Source organism: Pseudorasbora parva, chromosome 23, assembly GCF_024679245.1.
Source record: "Pseudorasbora parva isolate DD20220531a chromosome 23, ASM2467924v1, whole genome shotgun sequence".
NCBI classification, from domain to species: domain Eukaryota; kingdom Metazoa; phylum Chordata; class Actinopteri; order Cypriniformes; family Gobionidae; genus Pseudorasbora; species Pseudorasbora parva.
Window position 1 is genome coordinate 16,332,968 of NC_090194.1, and position 22,399 is coordinate 16,355,366.

The 22,399-nt window shown below is 38.2% G+C and overlaps 1 protein-coding gene across 1 annotated transcript; it reads left to right on the plus strand.

Moving 5' to 3' along the window:
• The first annotated feature begins 1,164 nt into the window (after positions 1-1,164).
• On the plus strand, positions 1,165-22,279 carry LOC137062739 (up-regulator of cell proliferation-like). Its single transcript, XM_067433638.1, has 3 exons — positions 1,165-1,236; positions 13,338-13,423; positions 16,901-22,279. The coding sequence occupies exon 3, from the start codon at positions 16,909-16,911 to the stop codon at positions 21,508-21,510; it is 4,602 nt and encodes a 1,533-aa protein (XP_067289739.1). The 5' UTR covers positions 1,165-1,236; positions 13,338-13,423; positions 16,901-16,908; the 3' UTR covers positions 21,511-22,279.
• Positions 22,280-22,399: the final 120 nt, after the last annotated feature.

Genomic DNA, 22,399 nt, shown 5'->3' on the forward strand with positions numbered 1-22,399 from the left:
TCTTCTTAATTATATCTTTTACCTCCTCGTATGCCTCCATGAGGATTTGTGCTTCCATCGGGGAAAAGTACGCGGCTCTAGTTACCATGGTAAATCAGTTAATCTGTGGTCTGTGGCGGGGTCTATTTGAGTGAGCCGTGAGCGCGCACCTATCCAGGATTGGTTTCACCTGGCTTAATGAATCCGTGTCTGCTCATCCTGGCTTGGTCTTTGTGCAACCAATTAAGCCTGGACGCACATGTTTTGGCTTTATTGAGCTCAGCTGAGTCATTTATCCCGGATGTCTTAATTCTACTTTTGTGCAACAGGCCCCTGTTCTTTAATTACTTTTTCAATGACCTTTGAGACAACTGGAAGTATGCTGATAGGTCTATAATTGCATACTTCATATCTATTACTGTATTTAAAAACTGGCGTGATAATTGCATTTTTAAAAAACAGTGCAGACAATATTTTCTTTGATTGATTTATTAGTCATATAAATAATAGGCGTCATAAAAAATATCTTTATGTCTTTTTAGGATTGTACTATTAAGCCCCCAAACATCTCATTACATTTAGAGTTCGTCAGTGATTTTAAGATTTTGTATATTTTAAATTCATATACGCTTTAGTCTGGAACAACATGCGTCAAGAGCACACTAGTTTGAAAGAATAAAATAATTTTAAAAATCTCAGTTTTTCAGAGGACCCCATATTACTTAATTTTGGCCCCTTGGGGTGAGGGTACCTTGAACTCCAGAAATAATTTCCAGATATAATTTGGGAAGTTCATCTGTTCTAAGAAGTACAGGACTATCAGCTTAACAGTGAAAACAAATTCCATGTTTTCTAATGATATTTCCAAAAGGCATCATAATGATTTGTCTGAATGCCTTTCAGATCTGCATAAATGGCAGTTTGTTTTTATTATTTTACTCCTGTTCAGAGTCCTGCAAATCAAATGACTTCAAGAAAGAAAACAGAATAAGAAACTGATCTGAAACTGAAACTGAAAGCAAATTAAAACGGAAAAGTTTAATATGAACTTTTGTTTTATGATAGTAGAGATAAATCTATAACTCTTTAATCTTTTACTTAATAACAGGACTCTATTGATATAATCAAACGTTTTTGTAACTATTACGTCATCCTCCCCTCTGTGATTTGGTACAGTCCGATGAGATAAAAGAGACAGGTGCTCGGGGTGGTCTGGTCATCACCCTTCTGACGTCAAAGGAGCATTTTAAGTTCAGGGTAAGTAGCCTAGCTGTCTTTTTTAATGTAGCATTAATATAACGTTACATGGCTGCTTGTAAGTTGTGCCCCACTGGGGAAATGCATGGCCTACAATTTTCACAAAAACAGCTTTAAAGGGATCCCCTGGTGTTAAGACTTGTATGGCTTAATATAACATAAATGATGTCTCTTACAAAATGAAGTAGAAAACCCATGAAAGATCTACGTTATTTAAATTTAAATCTTTAAATCTATAAAAAAAATCTATTTTATATTTGGACCATGGGCAGCGCCATTTTGTTAGCGTTCTAGGGTGATGACGTAGAATGGTTAGCTATTTTTACCACAGCAACTAGAAAATTGTTTCAAAGTTAAACTAAACCAGTTAATTGCTTTGTAATTGTACTTAAAAACACTCTCAAACATACATGTGCACACAAAGTCACAAACAGATCGGCGGGCGCGCACACACACCTGACACAGACTGCTCTGTCTCAATCGAGATGTTGAGCTGCTGCAGTCTCCACCGACAGGGACGGCCATTTGTAGTGGTGTCCGAAACCATAGTGGACATGTTTGAGTGCACTCATTCAGTCTCTCGTTGCACCGCAACGACTACAGCTGATGTGTACACAACAGCTGTCCGACTTCACACAGTCGTTTTCATTCACTCTTCAAATGAACTGTATTGGTGAATTAAAGTAGGGAGTGTCTTAAAGATGAGTTTTAATAATGAGGTTTTAATTCACATGTTTGAGCTTGTGCTCAAACTTTAATTTACGAACCAACATCATCAGCAAAACGTATGAAAACACCCGTCTCTGCTCTTCCTCATGCCCCCCTATCCCATGGTGCTATACCTAGATAGTTCCCTCCATGGTTCCCTCTGCTGGTCACATTAGGCGTTACAGTTAATTACTGCATATCAACCGTCTATCTATGATAGCAAGGATGGTGAATGAGGCTTTGAGGGTGATTTCAGATTCAACCATGCCTGCTGAATTGGAACCGTGTGTGTGTGTGTGTGTGTGTGTGTGTGTGTGTGTGTGATTCCCGCCAATTGAATTGCGCACCACAAATTCATTTTGAATTCATGATTCAGTTTTGAGCAATATAACTTTAAACTTTTGTGTAAACTTTCGTTTACAGTATAATTTATTTCTGTAACCGCGTTGTTTGTGATTCTGGTTAACTTTGCATTGATTTTTCAGTTTTGTGCGTTATATTTTCACAGGTGTTTTTAAAATTGATTCATGCTTATTTTATGCAATTCAATTGGCGGGAATCTGATCCCATAGTGACCCTGCGTCCCAATTCGCATACTATCCATCCTAAATAGTATTCGAAAATAGAATTAGTATGTCCCAAATCGTAGTATGTTGAAAAGAGTATTCCAAAGATTCCCGGATGGTTTACTATTTCCGGTCCGAATTCACAGTATGGATCGATGGGCACTCTAACAGCTGATATTGCCCACAACCCATTGCGAGTTGGACGAGGATTCGATTAGAACTACAAACGCGGATAAAAAGCGTTAAAAAACTACAAACATGACGGATGTGCGAGTTCGACGGTTAAGTAGAGAAGTTTAGATAAAGGGGTTTGAGTGACCAACTATCAATATTTAACCTGACAAAAATATATTTATTCAGTGTTGTCACATTATATTTCACCCACAGCAGCATTGAGAACTTTTGAAATGACACGTTTGGCCATTAACTTTTAAATGCATCATTATATTTAAACTGTAAATACATGAGGAGAGTCTCTGCATTAAAGACCCACAAATGGCAGATCAACGAGCGGCTACATTTCTCTCCGATACGGTAGGAGATTAAACTGAATGTGAAGGATTTGAACTGTGACGAATCTGACGATGATTGACAGGGCAGATAAACGGTGACGGAATGCTCGTAACCAAGCGACAGAGTCCGTTAAAGATGGCGAAGTAGTATGTCCCGAAGCTTGCATACTTTTCTGCTACACACTCAAAAGTATATACTTTTTCTTCACAAAAAGAGTACATACTTTTAGGACGTAGTATAAGTAGGCGAATTGGGACGCAGCACGAGTCTGTGTGAGAGTTTGTGTGCCCATGTATGTTTAAGTGTGTTTTTAAAGCTACACTGTGATATTTCCCCCATCTAGTGGTGTAAAAGTGTATGACCATCCAGTGAATATTAGCGTCCCTGCGTCCCAATTCGCATACTATCCATACTAAATATTATTCGAAAATAGAATTAGTATGTCCCAAATCATAGTATGTTGAAAAGAGTATTCCAATGATACCCGGATAGTTTACTATTTCCGGTCCGAATTCGAAGTATGAATCGATGGGCATGTCACTACTCGATCCTTACCGGAAACACGATTTGTTCTGCGCATGCGCGAAAATGTTTACTTCCTGTTTGACAATGGCAAAGCAATTTACGGCAGTTATTTGAGTTGCTACCACTCGATCCGATAGTTTTTTATTTATTGCATAACTATAAATCAATACAAAATAAACAATAAAGGACAATGAATATGGTTATACAAAGAAGAAAATAAAGATAAATTACAATTTACCTAAAAAAAAACCTATAATATTCTATAATACGTTTTCAAGGTTTTTTTTTTTTTTTTTTTTATTGGAGGGGATTTTTTGAAGAGTTGATAATAATTGTTAATTGTTGTGTTTTTGTCAGGAGATGGCGCTATAGTTCACATGTTGTTACCTATAAAAAGGGTATCGTAAGAATGGAAGAGTTGTTGCACCTGCTGTCATCGTAACCATCTGGTACTGTTGGTTTGTTTGTCCTGCTTGTGGACTGAATAAAACTTTGAGAATTGAGAACTTTCTTGTCCTCATGCTTACCTGGATTTAAACATAACATTAATCATAAGCAAATACTTTGCAGTTAGGTTTGAAATTAAAGTAGGTAGGCCTATCTTGCTTTGTCAATATAATATTTACCCATCATACAAATACAATGTAAGACATCATCCAGCTCTTTACTCTCCTTAGTGACAGAAATATTACACAGTTGGTAAAATGCAAGTGCTAATCATTTCCCATAAGCCTTAATTGAATAATCACTAACAGTGATGAATTTCCTTAAACACTGATTTGTACATTTAAAGGGTTACTTCAGCGATTAGCATATGGCTTTGTATCAGTAGAAACCCTGGAGTATATTCAAATTATTGTGCTTTTCCCCCTCATATCTCCCTGAGACAAGAGATTTATGCATTTTATTTCCGGAAAAATTCCTCCTATGATGCAAATTGACGATTTTTGCATCATAGGAGGAATGTTTGCCCAATGGCTAAAGACTACAGCCAGCAGAGGGAGCCATTTCCGCATGTTTTGAATCCGCGCATGGGGATGGGAGATCACACTCAGCTCGCAGGGAGAGCTCAGCTGGCAGCTACAGGCACTCATTTAAACGGAGCTATGGTATGCAATGTAAGTCTTTTAACTTCTCAAATTAATTTCTATGAAAGTTAAGCTTGTAAAGGCATGAACTGAAACGCGCCAGACTGAACTCGCGTTGTGAATGTATGCCGCGAGTGTAGTCGCGATTACCTCAGCTCTCATCACTCGTGCAGTTAGTGCTCAGTGCTGTGATACTCGCGCGGTGACTCACTCATTATATTGAACAGACACGTTCAGTTTTTAATTGTAGTGTCTCCTCTAACTCAGTCACTGTAATCAAGTTGGTGGCGTTGGGAATGGCACAGGGCAGCGAAGCATTCTGGGAATTGTAGTCTTTCATCCCCATGGGACAAAAATACATTTTCTGTCTTTTCTCAGTCTAGAAGACACCAAATTCAAAAATAATTTCACATTTCTACTACATTGATGACCCAGTTTAAATACAGATTCATCTTCCCAGCGCTGAAGTACCCCTTTAACATCAAGGATATCAAACTTGTAAAACTAGTAGAGTGATATTCAAATGCAATCTACAAAATGCTTTATAAGATGTAACCAAAAAACAACAAATTAGCAGCAAGTATTTGTAAGCTTAAAGTAGTTGTTTTGATGCTTTTATACCATATTGCCTAGTTAAATAAAATCTTTATAAGAATCTAAGTCTCCACATTTACAAGACCTGACTTGGAAAATACAAATGTAGACTATATATTCCAAGGTTATTATTGTGTGGCACTAATTACATTGATTAAATAGTTTACACTTGCTTGACCCCATTTGGGAAATTCAGATGTTTTTGTTTGCATTCAATATTTCATTTTTTAAAGATTTGTACTACTTCAGCATACTTGTCTACAATATAAAGAATACATATCTGCATTTAAGAAACACACGGGACAATTTATTTATATCAAAAAAATGTTTCCTGAGATTGATCCCCTTTGCTCCATTTGTGGAGTGGAAGATAAGTCTGTCCCTCACCTTTTTGGGATTGTTTTCAAGTAATTTTTTTTTTTTTGGAAGAAATTTAGTTTGTTTGTATGCGTTTCTCTCTTAGACCATTTTTATTTGGAGTTTAAGGATGTCCCATTTGTATTTTTTGTATAACTTTGACAATAGTCTTAAAGACAAGTTTTTTTTTTCTTATAAATCTATTTATTTTTCTAGCTACGTTTTCTTTTCTTTTTTTATACACAAGTGCAAAATTTTTTGTCTGTAAAACCTTTCTTTATAATTTTTTTTGTAAAGATCTGAAATGTTATTTAGGTTGTCTTTTCTTCCAGCAATGCCAAAGCTTTAAAGTCCTCTATGCGGTGCAATAAGTATATATACCTTTTTATAATGTAAAAAGGAAAAAAAGGCATTGGCATATTTTTCACTGTCTCACTCTCTTGAACATAATTTAGGCTACTATAAATTGCATGTCACCCCTGGCTCAATGTTGTTGTTGTTGTTGTTGTTGTTTTTTGTGCTTTTTTTTATAGATTCCTTTTTTATAGTTTTCTTTTTTATTATTTAATTATGTATTTGTTTGTTTAATTCATTTTGATGCCTCGGTCTATTGTTTATATTTGTGTTGTTGTTGAATCCTTTTTGAACTGTGGCTGTTTGCTTTTGTATTTGTTCAATAAAACAACTATATTTTAAAAAAATAATGTGACACCGTTGGCAACATGGCGACCAGCATTCGAACCCCTCACACAGTGTAGCTTAAAGTACAAAGCAATTAACTGGTTTTGTTTAACTTTGAAACAATTTGAGTTGTATTGTGGTAAAAATAGTTACGGATAACGCCAGCTGATTGCCAAGTGCAACCATTCTACGTCATCACCCTAGAACGCAAACAAAATGGTGCTCCCCATGGTCCAAAAATACAATCTTTTTTTGTTTTTGTTTTTTCATGGGTTTTCTACTACATATTTCAGTAAGATACATCATTTGTTATATTAAGCCATACAAGTCTTAACACCAGGGGATCCCTTTAAGACTGTTCATTACTTATTTTGCTTTATTGTGTAGGAAATATCAGTTAACAGTGATTTAAATTTGCACTTAAATAAAAAAAGTCGGATTCAGGGTCGGATCTACAATTTATTTATCGGGCGGGAGTCCTGATGGCTTGGACAATTCATATAGCCCTGGCAGAACCCTAACCCACAAAAATGTTGCTTGCTGAATGAAATCTGATGAAATAGCGCATAGTACGCTGAATAATATGCAATGTATTTCTCCGAGCGGTGCTAAAATCTACTGGCATAAATCTATGGCGTGATGGTATAAAGGGCTTCAGACAACGTCGAAGTGAACCTATGAAAGGGAACTGTTAAAGGTCCCGTTTTTCATATGCTTTTGAAGCTGTGATTGTGTTTACAGTGTGCAATATAACATGAGTTTGTTTCGCGGTTAAAACACAGTATTTTTCACGCAATTTTCTTATCTGTACAACGCTGTTTTCTGTCCTAAAAACGGCCTGTGATTTCCTTGTTCTATCAAGTCCCTCCTTCTAGGCTAGCGCTTCCCGTGTTGTGATTGTGCGCTATGCTGCTGTCCAATGACCCTCATTTATCAAAAGTGTGTACACCAAATTTCCAGTGTACACCTTGCGTACGCCCAAACCCACGGTGACTTTGAGATTTATCAATATGGACGTTGGCATACGGCACGCTCAAATCCTACGCCAGCTCAGGTGGTGGTGTACGCACGTTTTGAGTTAGTGCGAAAATGTGCAGAAAAACAATTCCAAACACCACAAAACGCACTGACAAAGATGCTATATTATGACCCACTGTAAAAAACAACAACATAGTAATTATAAACTTCAGTGTTTATTTTTGTGCAACATGGACTTCAATGTTTAATTTGTGTGACTATACCAAAGATATTTGATTTGTAGGCATATGTATTCCTCCAGTGCGAGCCTGTGCGCTTTACCTGACGTTTCAGGGGTTAGGCCCGGCAGCTGCGCACGGACTGGGACTTAAAATAATTTTGACTGACAAAATAATAAAAATGACCTTCTTCTTTTAAATAATACTACTAATAAAATGAATAATAACGACATATTTCTTCTAAATAACAATAAGCGTCATTAATAATAAAAATCATAAGAAGAATCTTACAAATTGTCATGCTATTATTAATGTGACTGAATGGTACTCCACATCACATCGTCATCACTATCGTACACCCCAATAGCCTACATGTGCCGTGATACGAAATTAAATGGTAATTGTTTCAAAACATGTTCTGTAAAACAATGCATTTGATAATTTCTCATCCAAACAGCTATTTAAACTGCTGGAGTGTGCTTCTCAACCCCCACACTATTAACAGTACTCTTAACTTAGGTCCACATTTTGTTTTTGTGGGTGCCTTTAATCCCACTCTTTAAACTGGGAATTGTTTCGTTGCTTCTATTGCTCTCCCCTTTTTTGTAAGTCGCTTTGGATAAAAGCGTCTGCTAAATGATTAAATGTAAATGTTTAAAGGCGTACTTCAGCGCTGGGAAGATGAATCTGTATTTAAACTGGGTCATCAATGTAGTAGAAATGTGAAATTATTTTTTAATTTGGTGTCTTCTAGACTGAGAAAAGACAGAAAATGTATTTTTGTCCCATGGGGATGAAAGACTACAATTCCCAGAATGCTTCGCTGCCCTGTGCCATTCCCAACGCCACCAACTTGATTACAGTGACTGAGTTCGAGGAGACACTACAATTAAAAACTGAACGTGTCTTTTCAATATGATGAGTGAGTCACCGCGCGAGTATCACAGCACTGAGCACTAACTGCACGAGTGATGAGAGCTGAGGTAATCGCGACTACACTCGCGGCATACATTCACAACGCGAGTTCAGTCTGGCGCGTTTCAGTTCATGCCTTTACAAGCTTAAGTTTCATAGAAATTAATTTGAGAAGTTAAAAGACTTGCATTGTACACCATAGCTCCATTTAAATGAGTGCCTGTAGCTGCCAGCTGAGCTCTCCCTGCGAGCTGAGTGTGATCTCCCATCCCCCATGCGCGGATTCAAAACATGCGGAAATGGCTCCCTCTGCTGGCTGTAGTCTTTAGCCTTTGGGCAAACATGATGCAAAAATCGTCAATTTGCATCATAGGAGGAATTTTTCCAGAAATAAAATGCATAAATCTCTTGTCTCAGGGAGATATGAGGGGGGAAAAGCACAATAATTTGAATATACTCCAGGGTTTCTACTGATACAAAGCCATATGCTAATCGCTGAAGTAACCCTTTAAACTCTCAAACAAAACCATTTTGTTTTTTCCACTTCCCTGGTAATTGTCTCGATGGGCACGTCTCAATCATATCACTAGTCCACTGATCAGGGAGTCAGCCCATTGACTTATGTTCTAATCAGTGCCCTGACTAGTGAGATGATTGAGGCGCGCCCGATCTCCACGTCGGAGAAGTTTTGCTTCTTTGCCGTCTTCCGTGTGTCCATGGTGTAAAATGAGGGTGTGGGGAGGTGGAGACTTGAATATATAGGGCCGTGTTATTCTAATGATGATCGTTTTCAGCCGCGGAATTTATCAAGGGCAGGTATCGCGTACACCTGGGCCCTCATTTATCAAGGGTGCGTACGCACAGTTCTGTGCGTAGTGAGTGCGTAAGAACAGTTTCACGCAAAGTGTGGGATTTACCAACTTGTACTTATACGTAGAAATGTGTGTAAATATAAGAACACCTCTGAGCATGCTTACGCAGTGGTAGAACAGCGATACTACACAAAACAGCATGTAAAGGGTTACTTCAGCAATTAACATATGGCTTTGTATCAGTAGAAACCTGGGAGTATATTCGAATGATCGTGCTAAATTGGTTTGACACTAAATTTATATATATTATTCGAAATTGTGCGCATTGTGTATATATATCTTTATCTATAGATTATTTGGATAGATAGATGGATATATAGATATAAATACAAATACAATACAAATGTTGGATGCAATTATTTCCTTGGACCCAACCCACAGTTCCCTTACTGAAATCCTCAACAAGCCAAAATAAAATGGGGCTTGCATGCAATCGCCAGATTTCCAAACATAATTGGATCCACAGACTGCCCCCACATCGCCATAAAAGCACCATCATAAACCGACAAATTTAATTATGTAAATAGAAAAGTGTTTCATTCTGTTCTCTTCTAGACAAATAATCATTTGTGTTACAAATTTGTTGTTGTTGTTGTTAAACGTCATTGTCGTCATTGTCGTCAACGTCAAAATGTTTGACTCATTTTGTGTTTGTGAAGTTCCTCTTTTTGCCATAATTGCGGTGAGGTAAAAAAAACAATCTCGTGATTTTTAAAGGGATGTGTTGTCACCATATATGGTTCATTGGAGGCGTTTCTGAATGCTAATGACTGAACGTGAACGGGCACTTACGCACGTGGGATTTATCAACAACGATTGCTTACTCATGTGCGTAAGAACTGTGTACGCACGTTTGATAAATACAGATTTTCTTGTACTTAGACACATTCTAAATTTCAGTCTTATGACAAAATGTAGAACCTTTTCTACGCACCGTTGATAAATGAGGGCCCTGGATTGCAGAGGCGCGCACAGCTTCATAAATCAGGTGGTGAGAGGAGTGTAAGCATAATCTTACGCCAACATATTCGCTCGTTTCTACGCAAGAATGTTAAATGAGGGCCATTGCCCGGAAAGGTCCCGCCTCTTACCATAACAGGGAGATGCACGCGCTCAATTCAGCTTAAATAGCTGTTTGGATGATAAATTACCTATCACAATGCATTATATTACAGCACGTGTTTTGCTGTTAGCAATTAGCATTTAATTTCGTATCACGTCAGATGTATTGGGGTGTACGATATGATGTGATGTGGAGTACTATTCATTTACAATAATAATTGCGTGACAATTTGTAAGATTCTTATTTTTATTATTAATGACGCTTAGTTATTTAGAAGAAGAATGTTATTATTTTATTATTATTTAAGTGTCATTTTTATTTATTTATTATTTTGTCAATCTGAATTATTCAGTCCCAGTCTGTGCACAGGCTCGCAACTGGAGGAATACATATGCCTACAAATCAAATGCTTGGTATCACGCAAATTAAACATTGAAGTCCATGTTGCTCAAAAATAAACACTGAAGTTTATAATTACTATGTTGTTGTTTTTTACAGTGGGTCATAATATAGCATCTTTGTCAGTGCGTTTTATGGTGTTTGGAATTGTTTTCTGCGCATTTTCGCACTGACTCAAACGTGCGTACACCACCACCTGAGCTGCGGAGGATTTGAGCGTGCCGTACGCCAACGTCAATATTGATAAATCTCAAAGTCACTGTGGGTTTGGGTGTACGCTGGAAATTTGGTGTACGCACTTTTGATAAATGAGGGCCATTGTGCACTCTTCTCCACATGGGAGAGCAACAAGACCACGCCCCCTTTTTTGTGTATTCTTGTGGGCGGAGGGTTAGACAACAAACGCTTCTATTGACGTCATTAGAGCAGGAAGTACAGGGCTGTAGTCCAAAGCGGCCGTTCGCTGTAGGCTTTCAAAGGGAACTTCTGTTAAATAAAATATCTCGCTTGGCATTGAACTTTTGAGCTTTTATAATTTTACAGGTATTAGTTATGCTCTAACAGCAACATTACACACTAACTAAAGTTTGAAAGATGGAATCGCGAAGAACAGGACCTTTAATAATGTAACAAAAACGACTGTGAGTTTAATGTCTCGGGGAATAATTAACTCAAAAGGGATTTAATATTCAATATTCACGAATTTATGAATATAATTTGCTAGTCGTTCATTACGTATTAAAATTTTCCGATAGGGAAAAATGTTTAATTAAATACAAGTAACCCTTTACGGAATTGCTTGAAATTATCTTACCAAGTTTGTCCTGCAAATTAGTTATAGACTTTCAAATCAATTCTCAATAAAGGATTACTGCTTTACGAGCGCATAAGAAACATTAACTTTACTGATCAGGACAAAGTAAATTTTTCAAATGGTCGTACAAGTTACTTTACTAAAATAGTAGCATAAGCAGTTAGGTAACGTTAGATCGTAAGTTTCATTGACTTCGTGTATGTGGAAGAATAACAGATTCAACTCATTAAATGTCTTTTGGAAGTTTAATAAACACAGACTAAAAATAACACTACGATTCACACAGAAAGTACACACTAAATATTCATCAAGACAGTAGAAATATAGATAGTAAACGAAAGAATATGGTACATAAACGAGAATAATGAATAGACTAAAATTAGAGAGATAAAGAGAGAGATAGGGATGAGAAGCAGCTTTCCTTCAGTTCATCAAACACAGAGGCCTCAAGAAGTTAACTTGTCCCAACGGGAAAATAACACAACCCTTTTAACAGCAGTTTGGATTTTAGAAATAAGAATACTTGCTTTAGTTTTGGCTTCTCGCGTGTGTGCGTGTGTTCCGAGTTCAAATGTCCTGCGTGTCCGGCGGTTCTTTCCGAGGTCAGTGTGGAGCGGCTGGTAGCTCTAGAAATGGGCTGCGTTCTCCTTCTGAAGAATGCCCTCGGGGGCTAGTAAGTTGATGAAGCAGTAGGGAAGCGAGGAGAGCAAGGAAGAGGGGAAGAGCAAGAGAGAGGGAGGGCATCCGAGCACCTCCCTTTTTAAGGTCTGGGAGTAGTCTAACCCAGGAGGGTGGGACTTAACCAATGAGATTGTTGGGATTTCCAAGCGGGAAATTCCTCTGGAGATTTTATGGCTCTTTGTTTCAAGCTTGAATCTCTGCCCATTCATACTCTAATTAATGCAACAAACACACACTGCATTCTCTGAATAAGTGACATACATGGAAGTGTAAGTCGTGAAGTGAGCATTAATTTGATAGGAGACATGACATATGAACATGAGGAACATGAGGTTACCTGAACTAGTAAATTGTTAAGACAAAGACAAAAAGATGCAAAATACCATACAGAAGAAAATTTTACAAGACAGTTATGTGTTTACATATAATGTCCTGGGGTGCATGTTCAGTTATAGATGGTTTGTCTATAATTTGAGGCAAAAGCGTGTGTTTTACAAGCTTTGTGTCTTAAACTCTTTGTGTCTGAAACTTCATGTGGCCAAATTCTTTTGGGCCGTAAAACGTCTTATCAGATGGTTTCCAGGGTAACGGAGAAATCTTTCTCTGTTGTGTTGGGGGAAGGTCTGTTACTAAGCACAAAGTATTCAAAACGTATTTGTTAAATGTAACTGGCGATTGTGTGTTTAGGTTGTTCGGACGGTGTCAGATATCGTGCAGGCAATAAAAGTCACAACGGGGTCTGTTTGATGTCCCCCAAGGGAGATCAAAAGGTTTTTTTTTTCAGATGTTGTGGTGCCTTTACCTGACCATCAATCGTATTAACATGATCTGATAAGCACCTCCGGAGAAGCGAGAGGCATCTGGCTGTTTGCCAAATGCACAGACGGGCATTGTGGCTACAATAATAAGAGGATTGAATATTATCAGGGGGTTGAGGAAATTCAAGATATGGTGGCAAAATGTTTTCTTTTTTAAATATTTATAACGTAATATTAAGCAATATTTCCAGAATATTAGTGTGATTGCAAACAGATATTGATTTTATACAACAGTTAAAAAGTTTATATTGTGACAAGTGATATTTTATATTGTCATTATTCTTTGTTTTTGCTCTCTCGACTGACAATAGTTCCAAACAGCCACAGCAAATGTGTCTATGGGCTGCATCCGAAACCTGAAAAAGGCTGCCTTCAGAGGACTTTGAAGGATTTCAAGGTAGGAAGACATCAAGACATGTCCGACTCTAATGTTTGCTTCACTTCATGTCTCCTGTGATGCCTCCATCGGATCGAGATTTGTCAGTCGCATAGCTGTTAGTGGAGGGACCGAAAGCTCTCAGATTAACACGAGTGTGAGTAATTAATGACAATTTTAATTAATTAAATTAAACTTTTGAATGAACTGTCATTATTCATTCACTCACCCTCATGTTCCACACCTGTATACAAGAAGTCTGAGAACGAGGCTCCTTTTTGAAATCGTAACCAAAAAACATGCCGGGAACAAAGCTGGTAAATTAAATATCTTTGGTCTCAACCGAAATATAGTTCTGTAAGTCTCGTCTCAAAAGCCATCAGGGTGAAGAGAATCAAGAAAAAGTATCTCCCTCTTCGCTGTCAACATAACCTGCAATTGGCATTTTGTTAATAACCATGAAAATTGAACGCACTAACCCTTTCTGTTGAATTTGAAAATATTACAGAAACTCCACACAGAGCAGATAGTGGTCAGCTTCACCCTGCTGCCTGCTCCAAGCTGGAAATACTATGACATCCTTAGACCACACATTGTCATAATAGTATTGGGACAAAATATGCATGCTCAAATCATATACTTGTGTGTTGGTTCTTTTTCAGTGGATGAGTATATGAAAGCAAAAAATAACTTGCAGGCAAACAATTCACTAGCTCCACATTTGTCTTTCCAGGTGGGAACAACATAGGGGTCCACCATGTGAAAAAAAAAAAAATCCCTTATAGAAAGAACATTAAAAGTTCAACATGGATGCATCAAAATAAATACTTAATATAATATATAATAGTATAGATATAGTAATATAAAGCCTTTAAATTTCCAATCTAAAAGCGTTATTGCAGAACAAATACATCTCTGTGAACGTTGGAAAATTATGCATTATCTGGGAATTAGTTTTTTGTGCCATTAACTAAGACACTAAACATACGCACATTAGATTAAATGCACCGGCTTAAACCCAAAGAGAAAGTCTTCTCATGTGTGGCAAAATTTGCCTTCCTTTATGATCAGCTCCCGTGATGACCTATGTGTGTCCAGCACATACTTTAACTAAAAATAAAGTGTTTGACATGATTAAGTAATGGTTACCATTTAAAGTGTGGCTGCATGTTTTCTCAGAGAAAAGCTTAACTCCAAGTCTTCCAGAGTCGCGGTCAAAGCTGATTCGAAAGACCGCCGTTCGCCAATTTCTGTGTTTACTAGAAGCACGCAAGCAACTCGGCTGTCGTCATTATGGCCCCGCCCACCGACTCTATACACGATGTGATTGGCCCGGCAAGAGTTAGGCGATTACAGCTCAGAAGGGTATTGAGAGTTGCTAGACGACACCCGCGGGCAGATTAGATTTGCTGCCACTAGGGTGCGTCTAGATTCCTAGGCTAGAATTTATCATCATTACTCCAGTTTTCAGTGACTACGTTTTTATGGACAACAATACTCCGATATTAATCTGATTAAGACAATACTCTGATTAAGAGGCTACCGTGTAGACAGTGATTTCTAATTATCTTAATCTGATTAAAGTCATAATCTAACTAAACATAAATCGGATTAAGACATGTGGAGTATGCCTGTGAGTATGAGTGTGGAGAGCATTACAGACACGTACACACCTTAATCTAACTATTAATGTCGTGTCTGAGATTTCGCCGCATTTTGTGACAGGACACAATGTTACTCACACCAGGGAAGTGCAGAGGGGAGGCTTTGTGGTTTCAAACCTCTGCCCTTTTTGAAAATTAATCAAAAGTGCCCCTCTCAACAATCATCGATAATACAGTAAAACAGAATTGGAATTATAATTAATATAACAACGTCTATAAACCAGTAACAAATGGTGGAAAAGTCCCGTTTATCTTTTACGTATGTCACCCTGCGTCTCGATCAGCTCCCTAGTTCACTATTCAGGGCACTGATCAGGACATAAGTCAATGGGCTGACACCCTGATCAGTGCCCTGACTAGTGAACTAGGGAGCTGATTGAGACGCACCCTGAAATGTCGTTGCCATAACGCGTTGCTATGGACGGTGTGTGTTTTACTTGACTGTTCATTCTAAACACTGCGTCCTCTCTCTCTCTTTTTTTATTTATTTTTGTTGTAATTATTATGCTCATTGTAAAGGTAAAATACAATAAGTTTGTATCTGTAATCGCGAACCAGATGGGTCATTCAGTGAACGCCTGTGGCTTGCCGGCGGGAAAAACAATCCAAACAGTCACGATTTTTAAACCTTTTTCATCATTAATCAAAGATATTATAAATGTAGGCTGTCAATAAGGAGGAAAGAGGGGCAGTGTCTCTTCAAAAAAACAGAAAGAAAAAAATCAGTTGTAATAAAATAAGATCTTTTTATTATCTGAGAAAATAAATCTGTGGTGGATGACCAATTTTGTTTTCAATGCAGTAAGAGCACGTCATGTTTAAACAATTTATTATTTATTTATAATTTACAATCCTAGTCTGTTCTTTGTGCTTGTGGAAGAACTAAAATTGCCAACACAAAATTACCTGTTAATGCGTTATGTGCCATGACGGCACATAACGTCTTAACCCGTTAATGACATGTTAACACGTAATTACGTGTTTATGGAGCCTGATCTCACGAAAATGCGTATAAATTAGTATGAGTGTGCAATCGTGGAATGTATACGCCAAAATGAGTTTTTAGGTCGTTTTTCGCGTGCATTTGATTCACACTTTATGGCGTATTATACGTACGAACACCCCAACCTACCACCCTAATCCTACCCAAGAGTATCATATGCACGCGAAAAACTGCGTAGCATTTGCATGTCAACTCATTTTGGCTTATCCATTCCACAAGATTTCACACTCTTACTATTGATATGCATTACCATGAGATTGTGTTGGTTTATGCGTAAATGTCACACTCTTTGGCCCAGTTGGCCTTCCATATCTACTTTACCCATTTGACGTCACTTCGACCCTTACTCGAAAAAAAAACGTTCCAAAACTTATGAGAATTTTATCAAAATTTGTCCAAGTTTAGCATGGGAATAAAAGTCTTTTAAAAACTCCAGTATACATGAAACAGCATTTCACCCCTGAACATGACTTTCACCAACCACTGACTCCTCCTGGATCGACATTTACTTCAGTAACATTAGGCACTTTTGATTTATATGTGGTTTAATGTTGATGATTTTGTTTTTACATATGCATCTGCTTACTTGTGAGCGCTTGTTTCTGCATCTTATACACACGTTTTTATCAGGAGATTCAGTACTCTTTTAGAAGAGGTGTAATAGAGCCCCCTATCATATAACACTGCACGCCAGAAATGTCCATCAATGGGTGGGAAGGGTTTTCTCACAAGTTACGGAAATTTCCGTTAATTGCAGGAAAAGATTTAAAACCATGCACTGCTGACTGGGCAAGAGGCAGCAAGTGTAACTAATTTTCTTCTAATTTACAGGGAAGATCATGAAGAAACTCCTGGAAAATTTGAGTTTGGAAGAGTATTATGACAAGAAACTCACACTACGCACAGTGCTGCAGATCAACAAGAACAGTGTGACAGATGTGCCTGTCCAGTCCCTTTCAGATCTGCCATGGCTGTTCTTGAAGAGACTGATGTTGCTACAAAGGACAGCGAGGAGTGTTAAGTGTTCCTCATCAGACGGGGCAGAAGATTCAGAGTGGGGTGATGATCAGGATAGTGCTGAATCAGACTATCCTCAGTCAGTAAACCCTTTAGACATATTGACTGCAGTGTTTCTTTGTTCTGACAGTTTTCTTCAGCAGGAAATGATCATGAAAATGTCAATGTGCCAGTTTGCGGTTCCTCTGCTGCTTCCAAACTGTGATAAAAATCAGATCACTCTTATGCTTTGGGCAATGAGAGATATTGTGAAAAAATACAGACCACATTCCCTGTCAGACACAAGTGGATTTGTAGAAGAAAGGATTGTTCTTTCAGAGCTACCGTTAGTGTCTTTTGTGAGACTTGGTAGGAGCAACATTTCCAAATCAGAAATTCTGAATAAACTGCTCAGCAATTCACAGCAGTACACTGATACCTTTGTGCACTTCAATATGGATTGTGGAAACATCAACAAGAAAATATCAGATGGCTTGGTTGAGATGGCCTGGTATCTTCCTTGTGGAAACAAGAACATTGATGTCTTTCCTGAGCCTGTAGCATTTGCAAACTTGAGGGGCGACATCCAGCACTTTGAAACGCAGTACTCTTTTCTTTGTGAGGCTTCAACTGCTGTGTTTGTGTTCTTTGAATCCCAGTTTTTAGATTCACAGTTAATTTCAGTGCCCAGTCAGAAACTTACGCCTCAGCTTTTTTTTGTGGGGGACTCCAACAATGAGGACATAAAAGCTACCGTCAACAAGCTCAATCTGAAGAAAAGCAATTTCATCTTTAAAGCCAAGCAGAATGATGCAAACTTTGTAGACAAAATACAGAGCAAGTTACAAGATGCCATTAGGAACAACGGAAAGAAAATGTCAGTTGTTCGTTTAGCTGAGATTGCACAAAATCTGGGAATCTTGGTTGATGAGGATGCTCAGGAATGTCAGCGTGCAAAGAAAATGGCAGAGGAAATCACTTCAAAAATAGAGGATATAGTGCAGTTCAAGAAGCAGGAGCTGCCCTTGCAAGGAGAGATCTTGATGGAGCTGGCTAAGTTAGAGAAGGAGGAATGCCGATTGAGAAAAGTTGGGGATAAAAAGATTGAAGACTACCAAGAAGGCCTTAAGATGCAGAAAAAGAAACTCAGAGAAGAGCAACTCAGAAAAGGCGTCTCTGCTGCTATGAGCTGCTTCATCAGTACAATATCATCACCAGAACGGGCCTACTTCTTAAAATGGTTGAGAATTGGCCTAGAGAATCGATCACATGAAGTACTGCCTCAACTCAGAGAACTGTACAAACAGAAATGTCAAGATGTTTGTGCAAATAAGCAGGAAATTGCTGAGCTTGATAAAAAGATTTCAAACAGTTCTTTAGGAGTGGAACACTTCATTCGAGAGATGAGCCAGATTTCCGAGGCTGGAGTCTCACTTCCAGAAGATTCAAATTACCGAAAACAGCTGAAACACTTACCTATACTCTGTGCTGAACTACTGTTGGATGGATTTTCACTTGAACTATTGGATGGCGATTCTTCAATTATTCCTGTGGAATGGCTTTCTGGTGTGTTTTCTGAATTAAAAACACTGGTGGGGTCCAAAAACAAGATTATGGTTGTCACCGTTTTGGGGGTCCAGAGTTCAGGAAAGTCAACGCTGCTGAACACCATGTTTGGAGTTCAGTTTGCAGTAAGCAGTGGAAGGTGCACCAGAGGAGCCTTTATGCAGCTTCTTAAAGTAGCAGATGATCGCCAAGACGAACTCAATTGTGACTATGTAGTGATAATTGACACTGAAGGACTGAAATCCCCTGAGCTCGCACAACTGGACAACAGCCATGAACATGACAATGAGTTGGCAACTCTTGTTGTTGGACTTAGTGATGTAACAATTGTAAACATTGCCATGGAGAATTCAACAGAGATGAAAGACATTTTGCAGATCATTGTTCACGCCTTCCTCAGAATGAAGCAAATAGGTAAGAAGCATAAGTGTTTGTTTGTACACCAGAATGTTGCTGATGTCTCTGCTCATGATTCAAACATGAGAGACCGTAAATTTCTGTTGGAACAGCTGGATGAAATGACACAAGCTGCAGCCAAAATGGAGAACAAACTGGAATTCAGCAAATTTACAGATGTGATGAATTATGACACTGAGACAGGTGACCACTACATCCCTGGATTGTGGCATGGAAACCCCCCAATGGCACCAGTGAGTATTGGCTATAGCGAGTCTGTGTATGCTCTCAAAAAGCATATAATGGAAATCTTCAAACGTTACGAGTCCTATAACATTGATGAATTTCTTAAATGGACCAAAGACCTGTGGAAAGCTGTGAAATATGAGAAATTCATCTTTAGTTTCAGAAACAGCCTGGTGGCTGATGCATACATGAAACTGTGCACGGAGTACAACAGATGGGACTGGACACTGAGAAAGCAAACCCACACATGGGCATTAGAAGCTGAAACCAGGATCTTAAACCATGGAAAATATGAAAAATCTGAGAATTGCACCTTTGAAGATGTCCATTGTCTCTTATTGGATGAAATAAAAGCTAAGATTTCAAAAGGACAGGATGAAATTAACAACAAGATCGAATCATACTATGAAAAAGGGGAAGGTCATGTTGAACTAGTTGAAAATTATCGACAGGACTTCATAAACTCTGCCAAGTCTTTGAAGACGGAACTTTCACGTTTTATCACAATCAAATTGGATGCAGCTGTTTCACGTCGAAATGGAATGATCAAGGTGGAAGGAATTCAAAAGACATACATGGACACAATGGAGAAGAAAGTCCTAAACCTGCTGAAAGACTGTCGTCAGAAAAAGTCAGACATGTCAGACGCAATGCTGAAAGAAGCATTTGAAAATATGTGGCAGGAGACTGTCAAGACATTTGCATGCGTAGGACTTAAACCACAAGATATCAGGACAAGAGTTTTTCATCAGTTGAGGACAAATCTTCAGTCTAGAGGAAGTTCAACTGCCCAAAGCTTAGACAAGGTGAAGAATTTAAACAGTTGTGGCCATGGGAAATTTATTGCCTACAAAGACAGAACATGGACTTTTTCCGATTGGAATGGAAGTAATAAAAAGCTGGCTCAAGTGATGTCAGACAAGCTTGTCAGGGATTGTCAGGAATATGCTAAAGTAAAGAGGCAAAGTAAGGATGATTATGATGACACGTACATCAGGGAAATTCTTAACCTGATCGATGACAAACTTAAGGCTCATGAAGATCTTAAGCTAACGGAAGATTTTGAGCTGTCCCTTAAACTGCACATATGCGGATTTGCAAGCAGAGAATTTCAAGAGATTCACAATAAATTTATCAAGGAAAACGACCCGCAAACAGCCTTGGAGAACTTGAAACAAACGTACCGCTCTGACTTCATTGACCTTTACTGTGAACGAGACCAGTGTCAGAAGAAAGCTGATGAATTCGTGAGAAACTGCCTAAAACCTGCTATAGAAAGATATATTTCAGAGAACTTGGGCATGAAAATGGCAGACAAGATGGTGACAGGTGAAAACTCCGCAATTTTCGGATCAAGGACAACATTTCAGATTTCAGTCTTGAAATATCTTCTCGATGAATCTAAATTTGAAACATATGTGCATTTCATTACGTCATATGAGGGGTTTGTTAAAGAATTTATTTTGGACAAAACCGAAACGCACTTTTCAGAAGAGAACAGAATGTTCAAATTAGAAGAGAACCTTGTCAATGAAGTAATCGGTGAAATTAAACAGGCAATCGAAGAGACCGAGAAGGACCCAAAGATGAATGACATCAAGGGATTTATTGAGAGCATTTGTAAGAAACTTGTAAAAACGCTTGTTTTTCCCAAGGACGCAGTGGACAAAATCAGCTCACTGACCAATGCAAATCCCCCCAAATTTGCTGAATGGCTTCAATTTTCTTTGATGGACATGCATACATCACTGAAAACCTCTTGCTTTGAAACTTTCTTTCAAAGCAAGATATCTAGTCTTCAAACCAAACCACAGGATGTCCTCTTCAAACGAGTACATGGCTGTGGAAAACAGTGTCCATTCTGTAAAGCACCATGTGAGGCTGGAGGAGACGCTCACACTAAACACTTTGTCTCAATTCACAGACCAGAAGGTCTTGGCCACTACAGATTTGATGATTCTAAAAAACTAGTGACCGACATCTGCACATCACTAGTGCACAGCAACAGATTCTTTAAGTGCACAGACACCAATGATCAGTGGCATCCATATAAAGAATACAGCAAAATCTATCCAGACTGGCAAATTGATCCAGACTCCAGCAGAGAGGCCACCGCATACTGGAAATATGTGATGGCAGAATTCAATGAGCAGTTTGCAGAGGAGTATAATGCAAATCCTGCAGAAATACCCTGGGGAGAAATCACAAAAACGGATGCAGAGAAAAGCCTAAAGTAATCCTCAATTGACCTCTCTGACTTCTGTTTAAATTAGTTTGGTACATAATGGTAAGAAATGTCACCTTACTATCCAGGTATCCATTAATATTAACTATGACAAGTGAAAAAAAAAAAAAAAAACCCAGCTTGTTTCAATATTCATCATAGCATATCCTGACTAATGCATGAGTATCAAAAGGTGCTTGTACTTGCTCTTGCCATGTAATAAGAAACCATGCAAAAGAATGAAACGAAGCTAAGAATAAAATAAAGATGTGTATTGTATACGTAAACCGGTAGCACTAATTCAAATGTTGTGATATAGTGACAAATAATGATTTCACCTATATTCATGAATTCTTTTGTTCTGTTTACTAAAAGCTCTAGCATTGCCTCCAGAGTTAGTTTGAAACGTTCTTTTACCTGGGATTAAAAATGGTGAACAACGATATCCCAGGGTTAAGCACAGTGTAAAAAAAGCCTTTTGGTTTCCATCATTTATTATTTAATCATTGTCATCAATATATTTCTTTTGTGTAATTTTGTGTTTATATTACTATTTTTTTTTTCTTTCTATTGTTGTTTAATCAAATGATTGTGTGGTTTCAAGGGATGTTTATCTACATGAGTAAGAGATAAAATATGTCCATGTCGAGGTTTTTAACATCACAGAATCGCATTGTGAAGCAGAAACACTTTTGCTTACTTGTTGGATTTGTACTTGTCAGACAAAGAGCATTGAAACACACAACTAAGATTAATCAATAAACTCTTCTTTATTATCATCACTTCATCTCCTGTTTCTGCTCTTCTCTGGATTTCTCAGTCTATATCAACACAGTCTCACCCCTACTCGTCAAATGTTGCCGAACGGTCAAGGGACCCTGACGTCAGCTGTTGACGCACAG

Bases quoted from the DNA above. Each gene is read 5' to 3' on its own strand.
- LOC137062739 (XM_067433638.1), top strand. From the start codon at position 16,909: ATGAAGAAACTCCTGGAAAATTTGAGTTTGGAAGAGTATTATGACAAG.